Genomic DNA, 18518 nt, shown 5'->3' with positions numbered 1-18518 from the left:
GCCACCTTAGGTGTATGTGGCTGGTGCCTTAGCCGCTTGAGCCACAGGCGCCGAGCCAAAAGGAAGCCATTCTTAAGTGTTGCAAGTATTGCTTCCTCATCAGCTAGATATATTCAGCTTTTCAGGTATATAAACTGCAAGTAGTGATACATACTATATATATTTTCAAACTGGCCTAAGGCTGAACCCCCTAAATAAAAAATAAAGGCCAAAGTCTTACCTCTATGAGACGGAGTTGAGAAGATGCAGCCATGTAATCTGATTCTAATTTGTTCTTCTCGGAGATAACTGTAGTATTTTGAAGAATTAAATCTACTTTTTGTATATGCAAAGAAGTACAAATCTAGGAACAAAAATCCCTAATAGTTTAGTTTTTATGCTACTTATAGTTTAGAACTAAGAAAAATATTTTATTTTTTAAAATAAAATTATAAACCATGAAAAAATGTTTCTATTGTGACTGTTGCCTCTGACATAGTTTTTACAAGAAAATTTTTTTTTTTTTTTTTTTTGTAGAGACAGAGTCTTACTTTATCGCCCTCAGTAGAGTGCAGTGGCATCACACAGCTCACAGCAACCTCCAACTCCTGGGCTTAGGCAATTCTCGTGCCTCAGCCTCCCAAATAGCTGGGACTACAGGCACCCACCACAACGTCCAGCTATTTTTTTGTTGCAGTGTGCCCGGGGCCGGGTTTGAACCCACCACCCTCAGTATATGGGGCCGGCATCCTACTCACTGAACCACAGGCACCGCCCTACAAGAAAAATTTTTAAGAGGTGTATTTATTAGGTGAAATTAAATAATGTAGCTCAGTGAATGTTTAAATTTTAACCCATTATTATCGCTAAAGGAAACACCAAACAACTGAGCAAGGTAAAACTGATAAAAATCTTTTGCTCATATAATTAAAGTATCAAAAACTCTAACCAAAACTTTTCCTCTAATCAAGCCCTCTTATGATTTTACTATCTTTTTTTTTTATCTATCTGCCACTTCAAAAAATGACTAAAATTAAGAAAATGCTTTACCTTTATTAGGTTTGTTAATTCAGTAACAAGTTTGGCTTTCTGAACATTTATTTCTCTGATTTTAGTACTTGCTTTTCGCTCTTCTTCTTCAAGGTTGCAAGTATCCTGTTCCATCAGCTTTAAACTGTATGACACACACAATGGTGTAAAAATCAGAGTTAAAAAAAATGACAGCCAAAATCCTTACATCGACTATAGTTTTCTGGGATATAGTCAGCTTTTCAGATATATAAATTGCTAGTTCCTAGACTAAACAATCATTTAGTGCAACTAGTTGGGATCAAAAAGTATTTGCTGAGATATACATTTTGCCCAGCATAGTCCAGGTAATCCTAGGGCTAACAATAATGGAACCTGGAGTCAGAAAATTCCGCCTTTGCCACTCACTAATTAGCAGTATAATTAGACAACTCACTCTTCTGAGCTTTTCAGTTTCCTCATCTGTAACATGCAGATAATACTCCCCCCAAAGGGCTGTGGTGAAGATTAAAAAAGGTAATACATGTAACACACTTAGTATACTATCTGGCCCAGAAGTGGCAGATTGAATATGTTATTACTATTGTTATAAATATTATTTATAAAAACAGTCTCCTCCTTTAAGGAACTTAAGTGAGGAGAGTTGATCAATAGGTAAAAAACACAATGAAAAGATAACACGACAACCCTAAAAGATAATACTATGCTATCTCCAAGATGAAGAAACCAAGCCTTAAAGAAGTTCAATAGGATATCTAAGATCACAGATATTAAGTATTAAGATGGGTTTAACATCAGAGTGCACGTTTTTTTTCACTATACCATGTTGCCTACAAGGAAAAAGAACAAAGGATAGAAGCAATTAAAAAAAAAAAAAAAAGTTCAGTACATACAGAGAGTGGCCTGAATGGTACATAAAGAGTATGTCGGGGAAGGAAGGAAGGGATGTAAGATGGAATGGGTAGGGTGAACAAAATTTAAATAATGGTAAAGGCTAGTCTAAAGGAGAGTAGTGTTTAATTAAATTTTATGTAGCAATGATAGGAAGCCATAGCAGATGTTCCTGAATGGGGTAGGAATATCCAAAGAAGATAAATTTTGCAGGTTTTCTGGATGAACTGAATGGAGAGAGGACCAGTTAGGGAGAAACTACTAGCCAAGTGACCACTGCAGCAGTCAAAAGCAAATAAAAGCAGGTTATGAGAGAGTGGGCTGGTAATGAGTAAGAAAAGTCCTTCTATTGCAAAACTTAACATTACTTTAAGAGGACAAAATTTAGTTTTACACAACGGGTCCAATGCAGCAGTTGCACAGTAAAGGTTAAGGGTTTTGTAGATAAGTGAAGATAGCAATGAAGTTAAGGGTTAAAGTTTAAAAAGAGGTTTAAAGTTAAAAAAAAAGCTAGGAACCTAGGTTAAGTAGATTTTGCTTTATGCAACCAAGGTACATTATTTTTAATATAAAAGTTGATGGGCAATTGTTTACTTTGAAAAAAAGGTTAAAAAAGAACAAGTTTTCCTAATACGTTTCAAATATGACTCTATTTATGAATGAGTTTAGGAATACATACTATCTAGGTAAACTCCTACCTTACTCAAGGCAGCAAGCTGCTATTTATTACAGAGGATTGATCATGTCACTAACCTCTGTATTATTATTCTACGAAAAGAGTTAAAGTAACAACAACAAAAAGGTCTGGGCTGTGTCACTGGGAGGTTACAGAAAAAAACCTTAAAAATTAGGACCATGTTCCTTCCTTTCCCCAAAATTGACATCCTAAAGTTTTTGTCTTATATATTCCAGTTTCTACAAAATATCTACATTCAAAATAAAGTTATAGTCTTGTTCTTAGAATGGCTGCCTGGGCACTGACAGGAAGCTCGTTTTCCTTTCAGAAAAAGACTTCTGACAACATTTATGTTTTGTGTAAAATTCTGTGGAATATGTGACCTTAAGGCCAGGTAGGCATAATCCTAATTGCAAGAAGGGAGACTGCAAGTGAATGAGTGAGATAAACCCTCAGGTGCTCAATGTGTTCTTTGAAAATCATCATAAACTCCTGGCTCCCTGTTGTTATCTCTCAGAACTGGAGAGAAAACAAGCCTAATTTCTTTTCTTCCAATGCCTCTCCTCCACCCCTCTCCTCCCATTCTGAATTCTATGGACCTATCATTGGGATATTCACCTAGGGCCTTTCTTTACTTCTTTCTTTCTTTCTTTATTTTTTGTTTTATCACCTAAGCTGGAGTACAGCAGCACAATCATAGCTCCCTGTAACCTCAAAGTCCTGAGCTCAAGCAATCCTCTTCCCTCAGCTTCCTGAGTCATTGGAATACAGGTGCATGCCACCACACCTGGCTAGGCTTTAACTTTTTTATGTTTTATAGACACAGAATCTATGTTGCTTAGGCTGGCCTTGAACTCCTGGCGTTAAGCAATCCTCTTGCCTTGGCCTCCCAAAGCACTGGAATAACAGGCTTGAGGCATCACACTTCAACTTAGGGTAGGAGTTCTTGAAATGTTTTATACAAACCCTCAGGGATTCTTGAAACCATTTCCAGGGGTCTATGAGGTAAAAATTATTTTCACTATACGAAGATAGCATTTGCTTTTCTCATCACAGGGACATTTGCACTGAGTATAAAAGCAATGGTTGAGTAAAAATGCTACTGCTTTAGAATTAATCAAGGCAGTGGGCACCAAAGTGTCACTAGATTCTTCACTGCCAGGCAATGAAATTTACAGAAATGCCAAATTCACCTAAGAATGCCCCTGAGGCGATAAAAATTTTTGAGACCAGCCTGAGCAGGGCACTGTGATGGGTACATAGTTCCAGCTACTTGGGAGGCTGAGGCAAAAGAATCACTTGAGCCCACGAGTTTGAGGTTGCTGTGAGCTATGACAGCACAACACTCCACTGAGGGCAACAAATAAACTATTTTATTTATCAAAATAAATAAATAAATTTTATTAAATCCCAATATCTTAAGCATACAGTTTAGTCATCCTTTGATATCATGGGAGATTGGTTCTAGGATCCATGGGGATACCAAAATCCATGGATGCTCAAATCCCTTACATAAAATGGTGTAGTATTTACATACAACCTACACATGTCTTCCTATATGCTTTCACCACCAGATTATTTATAATACTTAATACAATGTAAATGTTACATACAATAGTTGTTACCAAGTATTCTTTAAGGAATAATTGAAAGAAAAAAATGTACACATACAGTTGCAACTATCCATTTTTTTCCCAAATACTGGGTGAATCCATGGATGTGGACCCATGGATAAGGAGGACTTGACTGTACTTATAAAACACTTGTGCTGTATACAAAAATACAATGGTAATCTCAGGAAAAGTATTTCTGTGATTATTTAAGCCTGGGGCTGGACTAGACACTATTTTCATGTAATACAATTTTTACTTGAAAGAATGATAAAAAAAATATTATTTAGATTTGGGTAATTGGCCATTTTTCTTTTCCAAAAAAGAATAAAGTGAGCCTGTCATTTCAAGGAAAATAACTGACCATATTTGTTAGTTACTTTGACAAAATTCAAGTTTTAAAATTAAAATTAATATTTTAGAAAATGTGTATCTGCCACTGAGCTTGGCAGCTTCCCAATTTTTAAAGACTTTTCGGATGGGATCACTGATGAACGTGATTTTTTTTCATACAATGTGTCAACAGTTGAAAGATACGCAACTTGCTGAACCAGTATCTTCCAAATGAGCAATGCATGATGGAACGAATTCATGAGTAAAATAGCTATCTAAAATACAACAGCTTTTAATGCATACACAAGTTCACTGACTGGATTTCAGACTCCATACTGCAAGTGAACAAACTACAGGTTGGCAAGTTTTGATGTGTATTAAAGTACCCCCAATTATCTGAAATATTTATTAAAATACTCTTCCCTTTTTCACCTACATTTTTTTTTTTTTTTTGGGGGGGACAGGGTTTTGCTCTGTCACCCTGGCTAGAGTACAATTGTGTCATTATAGCTCACTGCAGTTTCAAAGACCTAAGCTCAAGCCATCTTCCTGCCTCAGTCTCTAGCTGGAATTACAGGTACATGCCACTGTGTTAGGCTAATTTTTCTATTTTTAGTAGAAATAAGGTCTTGCTCTTATTTGGACTGGCCTCAAACTCTTGAGCTCATGAAATTTTCTTGCCTTGGCTTCCCAGAGAGTTAAGATTACAAGTATGAGACACTGTACCCAGCTGTCAACTACATATTTATGTGAAGCCAGATTTTCTTCAAGCGAAACATCTCAAAGAAGACTGAATACGGAAGGAGTACTAACTTCAACTAAAAAAGAGATTTGGAAAAATGTAAAACAATGCCACTCTCATTAAATGTTATTTTGTCTTCTGGGTCTGCAGGCACTAACTACCATATCTGGCTATTTTTAATAAATTTTTGTTAACATGTGATGGGTTGTCTTTTTTTTTTAAATGAATTGATAAATATTTTGAACAACCTCAGTTTTAATTTCTTGTGAAATATTAACAGATACAATCTATATAAACAAAACTATGTTATCACACAGGATATAATTAATAATCTCCCACACAGCCCTTTATGTTCTTCCCTCCTCCTCAAACAGGTTAAGAAATACCTTCCTAGTTTGGAACTAATTTTTTGTTCCAATTGTCGTTTCTTGGTTTTTCTCTCAAGAAGCTCCTTCTTCCTTTGTCTAAGTTCATTGTCTTTGTGTTCTAGATGTTTGCTTGTCTCACGTAAGGCAATCAACCCTGATTCCACTGCTTGCAATTTTCTGTTTATTTCCTATGGAATAGTCAAAATTGAAAACGTATTTTAAAAACAGTTAGAGTATTAGAAATCCAGTTGATATTCTTTTCTAACATTCAAATCTAATTAACTGACCTTTAGCTGTTCTTCCAAGAGTCTTCTTTGCTCTAGGTCCACAGTGACTGTGAGAAACTGGGCAACTTTCAGAGAGGTGTTACTAGAAATAACTTTGTTTGAATAAAAAGAAGTTTTCACCACATATTTTTCTTCTGCTGTATAAATCTGTTTTAATCGGGTTTCTTGTATTACCTATAATGTACAACCAAAGTATTAGCACACATCTAATAATTATTACATGTTTTAAACAACTAAAGAATTAAAAATGCAGACCAAGTAAAACTTGGAAGATCAAAATAAAAGTATTACTTTCATTTTTTAACCTATCCCCCCCCCCCCAAAAAAAGCGATTGATCTATTTCAGGTCAATATTTTGGAAAACAACACTTCGAGAATCAGGATAAAACTAAAACAACTAGCAAGGTCAATTATACTTTTACTTCACTATACAACGTCTCCCAAGTAAGTATACTTGTGGAGTTTGGTTATACCTAAAGAGGAAGCTGGGCACGGTGGCTCACACCTGTCATTCTAGCACTCTGGGAAGCTGAGGCAAATAGACTGCTTGAGCTCAGGAGTTCAAGACTGGCCTGAGCAACAGCAAGATCCTGTCTCTAAAAAACAGCCAGGGTTGTGGCGAGTGCCTGTAGTCCTAGCTACTCGGGAGACTGAGGCAAGAGGACCACCTGAGGCCAAAAGTTTGAGGTTGCTGTGAGATATGATACCATGGCACCGAGGGTGACAAAGCCAGAGTTTTTAGAAACTGTCTCAAAAAAAAAAAGAGGAGGTATGAGAAGCCAGGTGCTGCCCAGAAAACTGAACTACGTTATCATGGATTACTTCCTCTCACCCCCATTTTTATTGTTTAAAGATAAATAATTTTATATTTAGTTCCTATATATTTTGGGAGAATACTCAAGTGAGTCATTTTTCATGACTTTCAAAATACTGTCTTATGTTTTTGTCTTAAGAATTTACACACAGGTTTCATAAATTAAAACACATTCTAAACACCTTATTATTATTACATATATTTTCTATATATTTATAAATATATAATACATTTATATATTTATAAGCTGGAACACTTGCAATTTTTTTCCTATCTTTAAAAGTTGATAAGCAATACTCTTAAACCTTATTTTCCCCCAGAAGTTTATAGTCTAAGTGAACAGGGAAGACGTATTTAAACACATTTAATCAAGAGAGTATGAACTGGCATCCTAAATCCTGAGACATTTGGAATAAAGAGACAGACTGGATGAGGTTAGTCTACCCAAATTTCATAAAAATGAGTTTTCAACTGCACTTGAACTGACAGAGATAGTAAGGGAAGGATACTTCCAGCAAGAAGGATGTCACATCTTAAGGTCAGCTGACAATTTAACCAAAGGGAAGAGTCTCAGAAATCAAAAGCAGGATATAATCAATGTTAGGGAACCTAAAATGTTAAAACTTGGTAAGAAAAATACATACTAAAGAATATACTTTTATTGTAAAAAAGAAAGACAGCCATTATTTAGACATGAAATAAACAGAAGGACTGAGGATAAAAAGGTAGTAAATTTCTTCAACAAGTATAAAGATGGCCAAGATAATACTCGGGGCTTCACCAGGTACTTGAAATACTTTCTGACTTAGCTTTACCATTTATACATGTCTGAAAAGTGTATCATTAAAATTTATATACAATGTATATACATTTGGCACTGGAGCAATACGGTATAAGAAACATTTAGTGTTTCCAAGAATTTTAAAAATATCATCTATATAAAACAGATTAAGATTAATGAAAAATTCCTGAATAAAAAACATACAGAGGAAGGAAAGAATTAATTTCATTTTCACGGTAAATTACATGAACTCTAAATTTATTTCTCTTATACAAATAGCACTGTTAAAGCTCTCCTTAAAATGTTAAATGTAAAAATGCATAAAAACAATTCAAGCACCAGTCAAAATGCAAAGCAATTTTTCCAAATTAAGTAACTACTCTTTTCTGTCAGAAAGTGAAGCTATAAAAAAAGCCTTTATTAAACTTTCTTTTGTCTTCTGCATTAGTAAACATTTCTTAGTACTCAAGTATCTTCCTTCAGAGATAGCCCTGAAATTATGACAAGAATTGGTTTGGTGTAAGACACAAGAGACGTACACCTACATGGGGAGTTCTAATTTGCAGTTCTGTAAATGATTACCGTAATACAAAGTAATTTCTAATCAAAAGACAGGGGCAACATGTTTTTGCAAAATGGGTTGGTAACCAACCCTCATTTCTCTTATCTGTTAATGAAGTAAAGAGCTCCCAAATGAAGAATTTAAAACATATTTTCTACTAAATTAAAAATATATTATAAAACATATTTCCTACTAAACTAAATGTTACACAGCAGGTAGGTCTGTAATTGGATCCCAGATACTCATGAACAGTATTAATACAGCAACTTGATGTTACGGAAAAACCTGTTCCAGGAGAGATTTCTTTTCTGTTTCTGCCTGTGAAAAGTACATGTGACTGGAAGTCAGGGAGATCATTTGCAAGAAGAAAATTCCAAACATAGCAGAATATAAGAACTAAGAGTTCCGTGCTTATACATACTGACCAAATAAATGAGATCCTATGAGGCACGGTCATTCATATATCTTCAGTAAAAGATCAAAATCTTAAATAAAGCTTTAAGAAGGGGAAGGCTTTCCAAAACAGTTCCATATTCCCACTTACCCTTCTAAATTGTCTGAAAGATAATCTTGAACACGAGAATTTAAATGACCATTAATATAATGCCTGAACATAGATTTGTCAAGCCAGGGAAGAATCAGGTAAGAGTACTAGATTCTCTTTTCAGATTTTAAAGATATGAAGGTATTTGTTTATTAACTCCACATCCCTCCTGTCATAAAGTAATAGTCAACAGTCACTGCTTTATGTTGTTGTATCAAAAATATTAAAAGAAACAACAGAATGATACACTAATTCAAACTTCTCACACTTTTTGCTTGCTTTTAGCTAAAAGTTTTAATGAGACTAAGTTTCTGGTAATAATTCAATAATTTCTTACTCGTTCAATTCTTTCTCTGGTCCTTTCAGTTCCTACAGGAACTTCATGAATATGATACTGAGAGCAAAGGTAACTCATTACAGGATCAGGTGCATCGAATAATTCTCTCAAATAAGAGAAAAATCCATATTGTCTGAAAGGAAAAGTACTGATTAGATTTTCTTAAGCCATCAATCAAAAATCGGAGAGTAAATAAGTGGCCAATAAGCATAAATTATTTCAACAATGATACAGGAAAAGTCTTTTTTTGATAAATTTTAAAAATCACTAAATAGTATTACTATTTACTTGCCAGAAAAATTTAAGTTTTTGTTTTTATATCTAGAGAATGTCTGCTTATATCTAAAGTTATGTAATTTTTACATTTAGTCCTTCTAGAAATTATTTTTGCATTATGAAGTGATGATTTGTCATGTCACTTTCCCAATAACTATTTTAGTATGTTTTATTAAGTAGTCCAATACTGGTCTTTTTTGAAACATCATCTTCATTGTATAACTATATCATGCTTTGTTCCTGGGCCTAAATACTTTATTTTAGACTTAAGTGGAGATCCTAAAAGAAAATAACACTGCCTACAATAACCATATTTATTTGTAAAAGAGATAATTTAAAATATATTTAATTACTCAAAACTCAAATTAGTCTTAGCAATAATTTTTAGACTTACTTTAGTTCATTCAGAGATCTCGAAGGTGCTTTGTCTGCATATGAACTCTGTGGAGCAGTAACAGCATTTACTCTTAATTTTTTATTGTCACGAACCTGAATTTAGGGAAATGAAAGTTAACCATATATTGTCAACTGAAATGACTTTTAAAGTTACCATATTCCTCCTGGCTTTCATGGAATGGATGAGAAATTTAAATACTGGATATCTGATATTACTTAGAAGAAAATTTTACTGTGAAAATGATACCACAGTTATGTGATTTTACAAAAAGAGTCCATTTCTTTGAAAACTACTGAAATATATTCATATGAAACAGAATGTCTAAGATTTGCTTTAAAATAATATAGAAAAAAGGGGGGGAAGGGGAAAAATAATACAGAAAGTGGATAGTTATGCTTCTAATACTTACAGATTATACAGTATATCAGGCTAAAGATTATAAACCCAGGTCAAAATTTAAAAAACAATTATTTTAAGGCACTGACAGAAGAAAAGGAGTTGACATTTGAAAGATAAGAATAGCAGCACTAGGAGAAATTTGCATTTATATGGCTGTAGCTTGAGGACATTCCTCAATCTGGAGCATGAAGAGTGGGGGATGAAACTCAGGTAGAAAGCTCAACTTTTTCTGGCTGGAGGAATCATAGGATGAAGTTTTGAGTGACTAGAATGACTGTAAAGTAAGAATGTAAATTCTTGGAAGAAGGGTGACGAAAAGTGAGAAGCCTCACTTTTTTTTAAAATTCAATTTCAAATTTTTTTTTTTTTAATTCTGATTTTAACCCTTGGCTGCCTCTTGAACTATGAACGCATAGGAAAACTCCAGAGGGCTAGAGAAAAGCAATAAGCAGAAAGCTGGGGGCAGGGGGTGGGGGTGGGGGGGTAAGAAAGAAAGAAAAATCACTGAATGGAGATTTTATTTTAGCTGCTGTCCACTGCTTAGGAGACAGTTTGGAGTTTGAGTCTAGTTAAGTTAATTGCCTACTATCTCTTTAGAAGAAAGATAACTGAATCTAGTCTCTATAATGCATCATCCACAATTCCTTACACAATAAAAAAAACCTATACTATGCATGAGAAGAATAAACTGTTATCACAATAATGAGAAAATGAGGAACTGAACCCACAAAGGCCTGGATGTTAACATTAGCAGATACTTTGGAAGCATTATATACATATATTCAAGAAAACTATGGTTATAGTGAATGAAGAGAATTTTGGCAGACAAAAGAGAATTAAATGTAAATTCTAAAACTAAAACATGTAGCAATTTGAAATTAAAAATTCCTTGATGGAATTTTAGAGGTGAAAAGATTCTAGAAACATTAAACACAAAATATTATAAAAAATTTCACACCAAAAACATAAAAGAACTGGAAAAAAACCTTAAAAACACAATGTGCCAAATTTGAAACAAGATGGAAAAACTTAAATAGCTTTTACGCTTATTAGAAAAATTGTATTTGTGATATAAAAATATTCCAATGATAAAAACTCCAGACCAGATGTTTTCATTGGTAAATTCGATGAAATAGTTAAGGAAACAACAATACCCAAACTTTGAAGAAAACAGAAGGAAAGAATACTTCCCAAGTCATTTTATAATACCAGCATAATCCTAATCCTGACAAAATCTAACAAAAACACTAGAAAAAGACTAGAAACTAATATCTCTCCTAAATACACATACAAAACTTTTAGCAAACAGAACCCAACAACATATGAACGTGATACATGACCAAGCACAGTTTATCTCAGGAATGTCACACTGATGTAATAATGTAAAAAAATGTCAACCAATCTGATTTATCATATTAACAAAATAAAGTACAAAAAAAAATATGATCATCTCAGTAGATGCAGGAAACATATGACAAAATTCAAAAGACACTCATGATAAAAACTTTCAGCAAAACAGGAACAGAGGGAAATTTCTTCAACCCGATAAAGGGAATCTATGAAAAATCTATAGCAAATACCAGGCTTAATAATGAAATATTGAGTGCTTTCCACCCAGGGCTAGAAACACACAAAAAAGTTTGATTCTACCCCCCCTCTTCCATATTGTCCCTGGAAGTATGAGTTGATGTAATGAAGCACAATAAAGAGACAAAGACTAAAAAGAAGTAAAACCATCTATTTGCAAAAGATGGGACTTACTACACTAAAAATCCCAGAGACTCTACAAAGCAACTATAAACATACTTCATTTCATTGCACTTTGCTTAAGATTTGCAGATCTCTCTTTTTTAAAAACAAACAAACAAAAGGTTTGTGGCAACCCAACATTGAACAAATCTATTGGTGTCATTATTTCCAACAGCATATACTCACTTCATGTCTCTGCCACATTCCAGTAATTCTCCCAATATTTCAAACTTTTTCATTATTATTTTATCTGTTAGGGTGCTGCTCTGTGAACTGTGATCTTTGATGTTGCTACTGTAATTGTTTTGGAGCCTCAATTCCAACCACATAAGGGACAAAATTAATCAATAAATGTTCTGACTCTTCTATCAACCATAAGTTGCCTTGTCTTTTTCCCTCTCCCCAGGCTTCTCAATTTGCTAAGAAACAACAATATTGAAATTAGGCTGATTAATAACCCTACAATGTCCTCTGCATGTTCAAGTAAAAAGAAGAGTTGCAAATCTCTTACTTTGAATCAAAAGCTGAAAATGATTAAGCTTAATGAGCTGAGACAGGAGGAAAGCTAACCTTCTTGCACCAAATGATTAGCCAAGTTGTGAATTCAAAGGAAAAGTTCTTGAATGAAATTAAAAGTGCTACTCTAGTGAACTCACAAATGATAAAGTGAAAAAGCCTTCTTGCTAATAGAAGTTTTAGTGATCCAGAGAAAAGATCAAACCAGTCTCAACATTCCCTTAAGGACAAAGCCTAATCTGGAGCAAGCCCTAACTTTCTTCAATTCTTTGAAAAAACTGAGAGGTGAGGAAGTTCTAGGAAAAAAGTTTGAAGCTAGCAGAGATTGGTTCATGAGGTTGAAAGAAAGAAGCCATCTCTACAACATGTAAGTGCAAGGTGAAGCTGTAAGTGCTGATGCAGATGCAGATGCAGCAGCAGGTTATCCAGAAGATCTAGCTAAAATCATTAAGGAAGGTGGCTACACTAAACAATAGATTTTCAAGGTAAACAAAATGGCCTTCTATCAGAAGAAGATACCATCTACAACTTTCACAGCTAGAGTCAGTATCTGGCTTCAAAGCTTCAAAGGAAAGGATGAGTCTGTTTGTAAGGAACTAATGCAACCAGTGATCAATTGTAAGTTGAAGCCAATACTCATTTATCGTTCCAAAATTCCTAGGGCCCTCTAAAATTGTGATAAATCTACTCTGCCAATAGAAATGGAATAAGGCTTGGATGTTTGCAGCATAGTTTACTGAATATTTAAAGCATATTGTTAAGAACTATTGCTCAGAAAAAAAGATTCCTTTCAAAATACAGCTGCTCATTGATAATGACCGTGGCCACCGAAGAGCTTTGATGCAGATGTACAAGATTAATGTGGTTTTCACGCCTGCTAATACAACATTCATTCTTTAGCTCATGAACCAAGGAGTAATCTTGAATTTCAAGTATCATTTTTTAATAAATACCTTTCATAAAGTTATAGCTACCATAGATAGTGATTTCTTTGATGGATCTAGGCAAAGTAAATTGAAAATGTTCTAGAAAAGACTCACCACTTTGCATGATTAAGAACATTTGTGATTTAAGGGAAGACAACAAGATAACATTAACAGGAGTTTGGGAAAAGTTGATTCCAACCTTCATGGATGACTTTGAGGGGTTTAAGACCAGTGGAGGAAGTCACTATAGACGTTACAAAAATACCAAGAGAACTAGAATTAGAAGTGGAGCCTGAATATGTGATTGAATTGCTGCAGTCTCATTATAAAATCTGAATACTTTTTCCTTTGTTATGTCACATTTTAAAAAATTTCAGAACACTAGGGAATACACATTTTGTTTACATACAAGATCTGACACTTAAAGTTCATGAATTTGCGACTACATACTTATGTTGACAGCACTACCCAAACAACTCAGTTTGGCTTCATAGCCTTAGTGTATCAGCATCTCACAGCTATGTTCACATCGACATAAGGTGGCATCCTGAAGAGTGTTCATTATTGCTGCATACTTTCTTGTGCTGTCACAAGATCATCGGAGCTTGAATTAGAGTAATGAATAAATATTAGCATAATATTTCTTGTTAAATTTGGCAAGAGTGGAAGTGAAATCAGGGATGGGTTAGTCCAAGTTTATGGGGCTAATGCCATGAAGAAAACAGCAGTATACAAATAGATTAACAGGTTTTCTGAGAGAAGAGAGTCACTGATGAAGAGAGGTCATGGCTCCCAGTAATGAGCAGAACTCATGAAAACATTGCAAAAATTTGTCAAATTATGAATAAAAATGATTGAGAAGCATAGCAGACGAAGAAAGTTATCAATGGAGAAAGAGAAAAATCATTTTTTTTATTTTTTTGAGAAAAAGAAAAATCTTAATTTAAAATCTTGGCGTAAGAAAGGTGTGGCTGTGGAATCACAACAATGCACCAGCTCACATGGCTCTGTCTTTGTTGGAGTTTTTAGCCAGTAAACAAATGACTGCATTGGGACACTCTCCCTACTCATCTGATCTGGCCCCCAAGGACTTTTTCTTTCCAAGATAAAGAAAATACTGAAAAGAAGACATTCTGATGACATTCAAGACATAAAGGATAATACAACCACATCTCTGACAGCCATTCCAGAAAAAAAATCCAAAACTGCTTTGAAGGGCAAACTAGGCACTGGCATTGGTGCATAGCTTCTACTTGGAAGGCTGACTATAGTGATATTTAGCAATGGGGTATGTAGCACTTTTTCTAGAATGAGTTCACAAACTTATTGTCAGATCTTATACTTTTGTTTTTTGTGCAGACTGAGTCAAATATAGTGTGACTTTTAACCCAGACAGTGTGCATTATATCCAATACTTATGAATGTATCCATCCCCTCCTCCCCCGCCCAGTTACTTCTAATGAACAAAAAGTGGTTTCTTGATTTGGAATTTACTCCTGGTGAGCATGCTGTGAACACGGTTCAAATACATGTGTTATAGCACAATTTATTGCACTTTGTAATGGAGAAATAATAAAGTAAGTAGGGTTAAGTGAAATAATCAGTGAATCTGCTGTGGGCTTTATGAGAATAAAGAAGTTCCATGTACTATTCTGATAGTTTGAAATGATATAAAAATAAGAAGCTATCGAGAAAAAAACTGGCTGGACCTGGTGGCTCATGTCTGTAATTCCAGCACTCTGGGAAGCCAAGGCAGGTGGATTGTCTGAGCTCAGGAGTTTGACATCAGTCTGAGCAAGACAGAGACCCCATGTCTAAAAATAGCCAAGCACTGTGGCAGGTGCCTATAGTTCTAGCTACTAGGGAGGCTGAGGCAAGAGGATTGCTTTAGCCCAGGAGTTTGAGGTTGCTGTGAGCTATGATATCATTGCACTCTACTGAGGGCGACAAAGTGAGAGTCTATCTCAAAAAAAAAAAAAAAAGTAACAGAAAAAACCAACAAAGAAGTGGAGGTATAAATGAAATAACATTGGTCATGAGTCAACATATCATTGATGGTAGTATATGGGGTGCATTGTTATTAAAATCTATTGCTGCAGTGGTTACATTAAATAAAACTGAATTACACATTAAGAAAGTAATCTCCTTTTTAATTCCCTTCCAATATTTCTAATTATACCAAGGAGATAGTTGCAATATGGCATCAGCACATCTTTTCCTTGTTATCTCTTTTTTTAACACATTATCTGTTTTTAGGAAATAATGCAGATCTAGAATTTATTGACATTGTGTTTACTATCTTATATTAAATTATTGGCTTTCTAATTTGGTAGTGATAAACATGTTTGATTGAAAGAAAAATATTAAAATACTACTATAGGTAGTACTCAGATATGGCAATAATTGTAATGATTGTACACTGTAGTATATAGAAATGGAAAAAATTATAAAGATGGTTTGTAAGTTACTGAAGGGTGAGAAATGGCACTCTATTGCCAATTACAGGGGAAAGTTATATAGAATAAATCTCACAATTTATAATACACACACAAAAAGTCAGAGAGATGTAAGAGAAAGTTCTGGTACTATCTGATGAGTAGCTATGGAAAGTTAATTATTACAACCCTCCACCTCAACAGAATAAAGATCAAATTATCAGGAATCTCTACCATTATTAACATACTAAAAACAGGGAACCAGCAGGCATTGTTCAATAAAGAGTTGTAAGTCCCAAACCAAACTCTGATAACAAGAGATGGCAGAGAAACCAAAATCAGTCAAGATGGCCATAAAAAATTGACCTCAGGTTATCCTCTCTGCCATTATACCCTGCTTATGATGTATTGGCATACTAAAAGAAACTTCTACCAGCACCAACAAGTTTACAAATTCCTTGATAACTCTGGAAAGTTATACTATGTGGTTTATAAAGGGGAGGGACCCTTGGTTCTGAAAAATCCCCATCCCTTCCCTGAAATCTTGTGAATAATCCTTCTTCCACTTAACATGAAATTGAACAGAAGATAAAAAATAAGACACCCCCCCAAACTCACAAAGGGTAATCAAGGTGTAATTAGATGATTTCTATTTTGCAAATGGCCGTGTTAGTTCATAAAGAATTATTTGCCTGTGTCAGAAACTCATTCTGCCTTTCTGCTAAGGATTTGAACCATATTGATACAGAAAGACAGACACCAAACTGGGTTCTGGCCTAAAGGCCAAATGAATTCTTGGCTTTCTGCAGGAAAGAATTCAAGAGTAAGCTGACAGAATAAGGTAAAAGCAAGTCTTTTGAGTTAAGAAAAGAAAAAAAAGAAAAGTGGCTGTCCTATAGAACAGTGGCTATCTCCCATAGTAATTATGGGCTAATTATGGGCTGTTCTCCCTTTATAAAACAAATTCATTGCCTTATACTGACATAGATCGGAAAGAAATTAACAAAGCTGAGTGACTTTGCACAAGAGTTACTGATAGTAAAATTAGTTATCAACTTTTGCTCTAGTGAAGTCAAAAATTTAAGCACTAAAAGAACGGCCCAGTGACAAAGTGTTTGCTAAGTTGGTCAATACTTGCCTCTTTGAGGAAAACTTCCATATCTTCTTTACTTTCAAATACAAAGGCTCTCAAGTCATTTGATGGAATATGATTTTCAATGTATTTGGCATTTTTATTATCTTTCATATTGATCTGAACAAAAATAAAAAATAAGTTTTTTCATGAAACCTAAACTGAATATTAAAATACATTTATATACAACTTAAGACTTTCAATTAAATTTTAATCTAATTTTAAGGGAAGACTAAAAAAGAACAATGTATTATGAAAGAGTCATTTTAAAACATTTATTTATTTTACAGAAACAACCAGTACAGTCCATACTGAAACAAAAGCCAAGATGTGACTAATAACCAACGCATACTGATTTACATATTATTTAAGAAATAACAAGTGCTTTTCTAGTCAAGTCACTGAAAATATTTGAAACAGTCTCTGGTTGTAACTTAACGTAAATACTTTACATCTTCCCCCAACCTTTTTGTATTTTTCTTAATTTTCAAAAGAACTATAGATGAAAATAACTGATAAGTAGAAAAATACAAAGAACTGAAGAAAACTAATTTAAAAAACCTTTCTACAGTTTAACTATAACTATCAGTGCCTTCAAGATAAAATTTTAGGTTTGTACCACCAAAGTATATAAACTTAGTTTAAAATTATTAACTAATTAGGCACTGCTGCATGTGAGAGGTTCAGTTCTGCAAAAGATGTTAAAATAGATTAAAAAAAACTATTTCAAGGGAATACAATCTATTGTTTATTGCACATAAGTAAGTTATGTTGAAAAGCAGAGCATGAACAAAGCTCCCATTAAAAGAGGTATATAGGAAGCACTATTTGTGGAATTCTGGAGAAGAGACTGATTACTTCCAATAGATGGAAAAGAAATGAGCTTTCTTGAAAAAATGAGAGGAGAAGTATTTATGTACTGCAATACATCGTGAGACATACTAGCTAAGAGCTAGAGCTCTGGGGTCAGAGAGATGATGTTCTTTCAAATCCTATGTACAATCTTGCTCAAGTACTACTGAAATCTCAGAAAGCTCTAGTTACCGTATCTGTTAGGATGGATATAGTCATACCTTACAGGACTAAATGTGGACTAAAAGAGATAATACAATAAAAAAAATACAGTGCTTGTCACATAAATGTTGGCCAACACTACTCTATTTTAATTATAGAATATCAATCAGTGTAGAAAAATGAGAAAACAGAAATATAAGCAAACCAAAAACAATTAAACCACACACACAAAAACCAAGAATACCCAATGCTATAAATACTTAGTGTCTATTGTTTCCCAGTGTTTTTGGTACTAAATTACCACAATGGAAAAAATGATGCAAATTAAAGTGGGTGTTTACTACAATTTACAGAAAGGGTAAAAATAACCCTAGTAGGTCCACAGAAAGTCATCTTTTGAAAATTTATTTTATTCTTTTAGAGACAGGGGTCTCATTTTTTTTTTTTTTGAGACAAAGTCTCACTATGTCCTCTTTGGTAGAGTGTCGTGGTGTCACAGCTCACAGCAACCTCAAACTCTTGGGTTTAAGTGATTCTCTTGCCTCAGCCTCCCTTGTAGCTGGGACTACAGGTGCCTGCTACAACACTCGGCTATTTTTTTGTTTGTCTGTTTAGTAGGCGCGGGCCAGGTTTGAATCCACCAGCTCCAGTTCAGGTGGCTGGCGCCCTAACTGCTGAACTATGGCACCGAGCCAGGTCTCACTCTCACTCTGTCTTGTCT

The 18518-nt window shown here is 34.4% G+C and overlaps 1 protein-coding gene across 2 annotated transcripts in view; it reads right to left on the bottom strand.

Moving 5' to 3' along the window:
* The window catches only part of SMC5 (structural maintenance of chromosomes 5), a 98983-nt gene that overhangs the window by 34822 nt on the left and 45643 nt on the right, over positions 1–18518 (bottom strand). For both annotated transcript variants that reach the window (XM_003782937.3, XM_023508284.1), the window contains exons 11-17: positions 16790–16903; positions 9624–9718; positions 8954–9086; positions 5916–6089; positions 5647–5816; positions 1030–1153; positions 221–343 (exon numbers count right to left, since the gene is read on the bottom strand). In XM_003782937.3, coding sequence (XP_003782985.1) covers positions 221–343; positions 1030–1153; positions 5647–5816; positions 5916–6089; positions 8954–9086; positions 9624–9718; positions 16790–16903 — 933 coding nt within the window. The remainder of the gene's footprint in view (positions 1–220; positions 344–1029; positions 1154–5646; positions 5817–5915; positions 6090–8953; positions 9087–9623; positions 9719–16789; positions 16904–18518) is intronic.

The sequence above is a fragment of the Otolemur garnettii genome, unplaced genomic scaffold (assembly GCF_000181295.1).
Source record: "Otolemur garnettii isolate 467f Iridium unplaced genomic scaffold, OtoGar3 scaffold00006, whole genome shotgun sequence".
NCBI lineage: Eukaryota > Metazoa > Chordata > Mammalia > Primates > Galagidae > Otolemur > Otolemur garnettii.
This window is presented reverse-complemented; position numbering and strand designations above follow the sequence as displayed.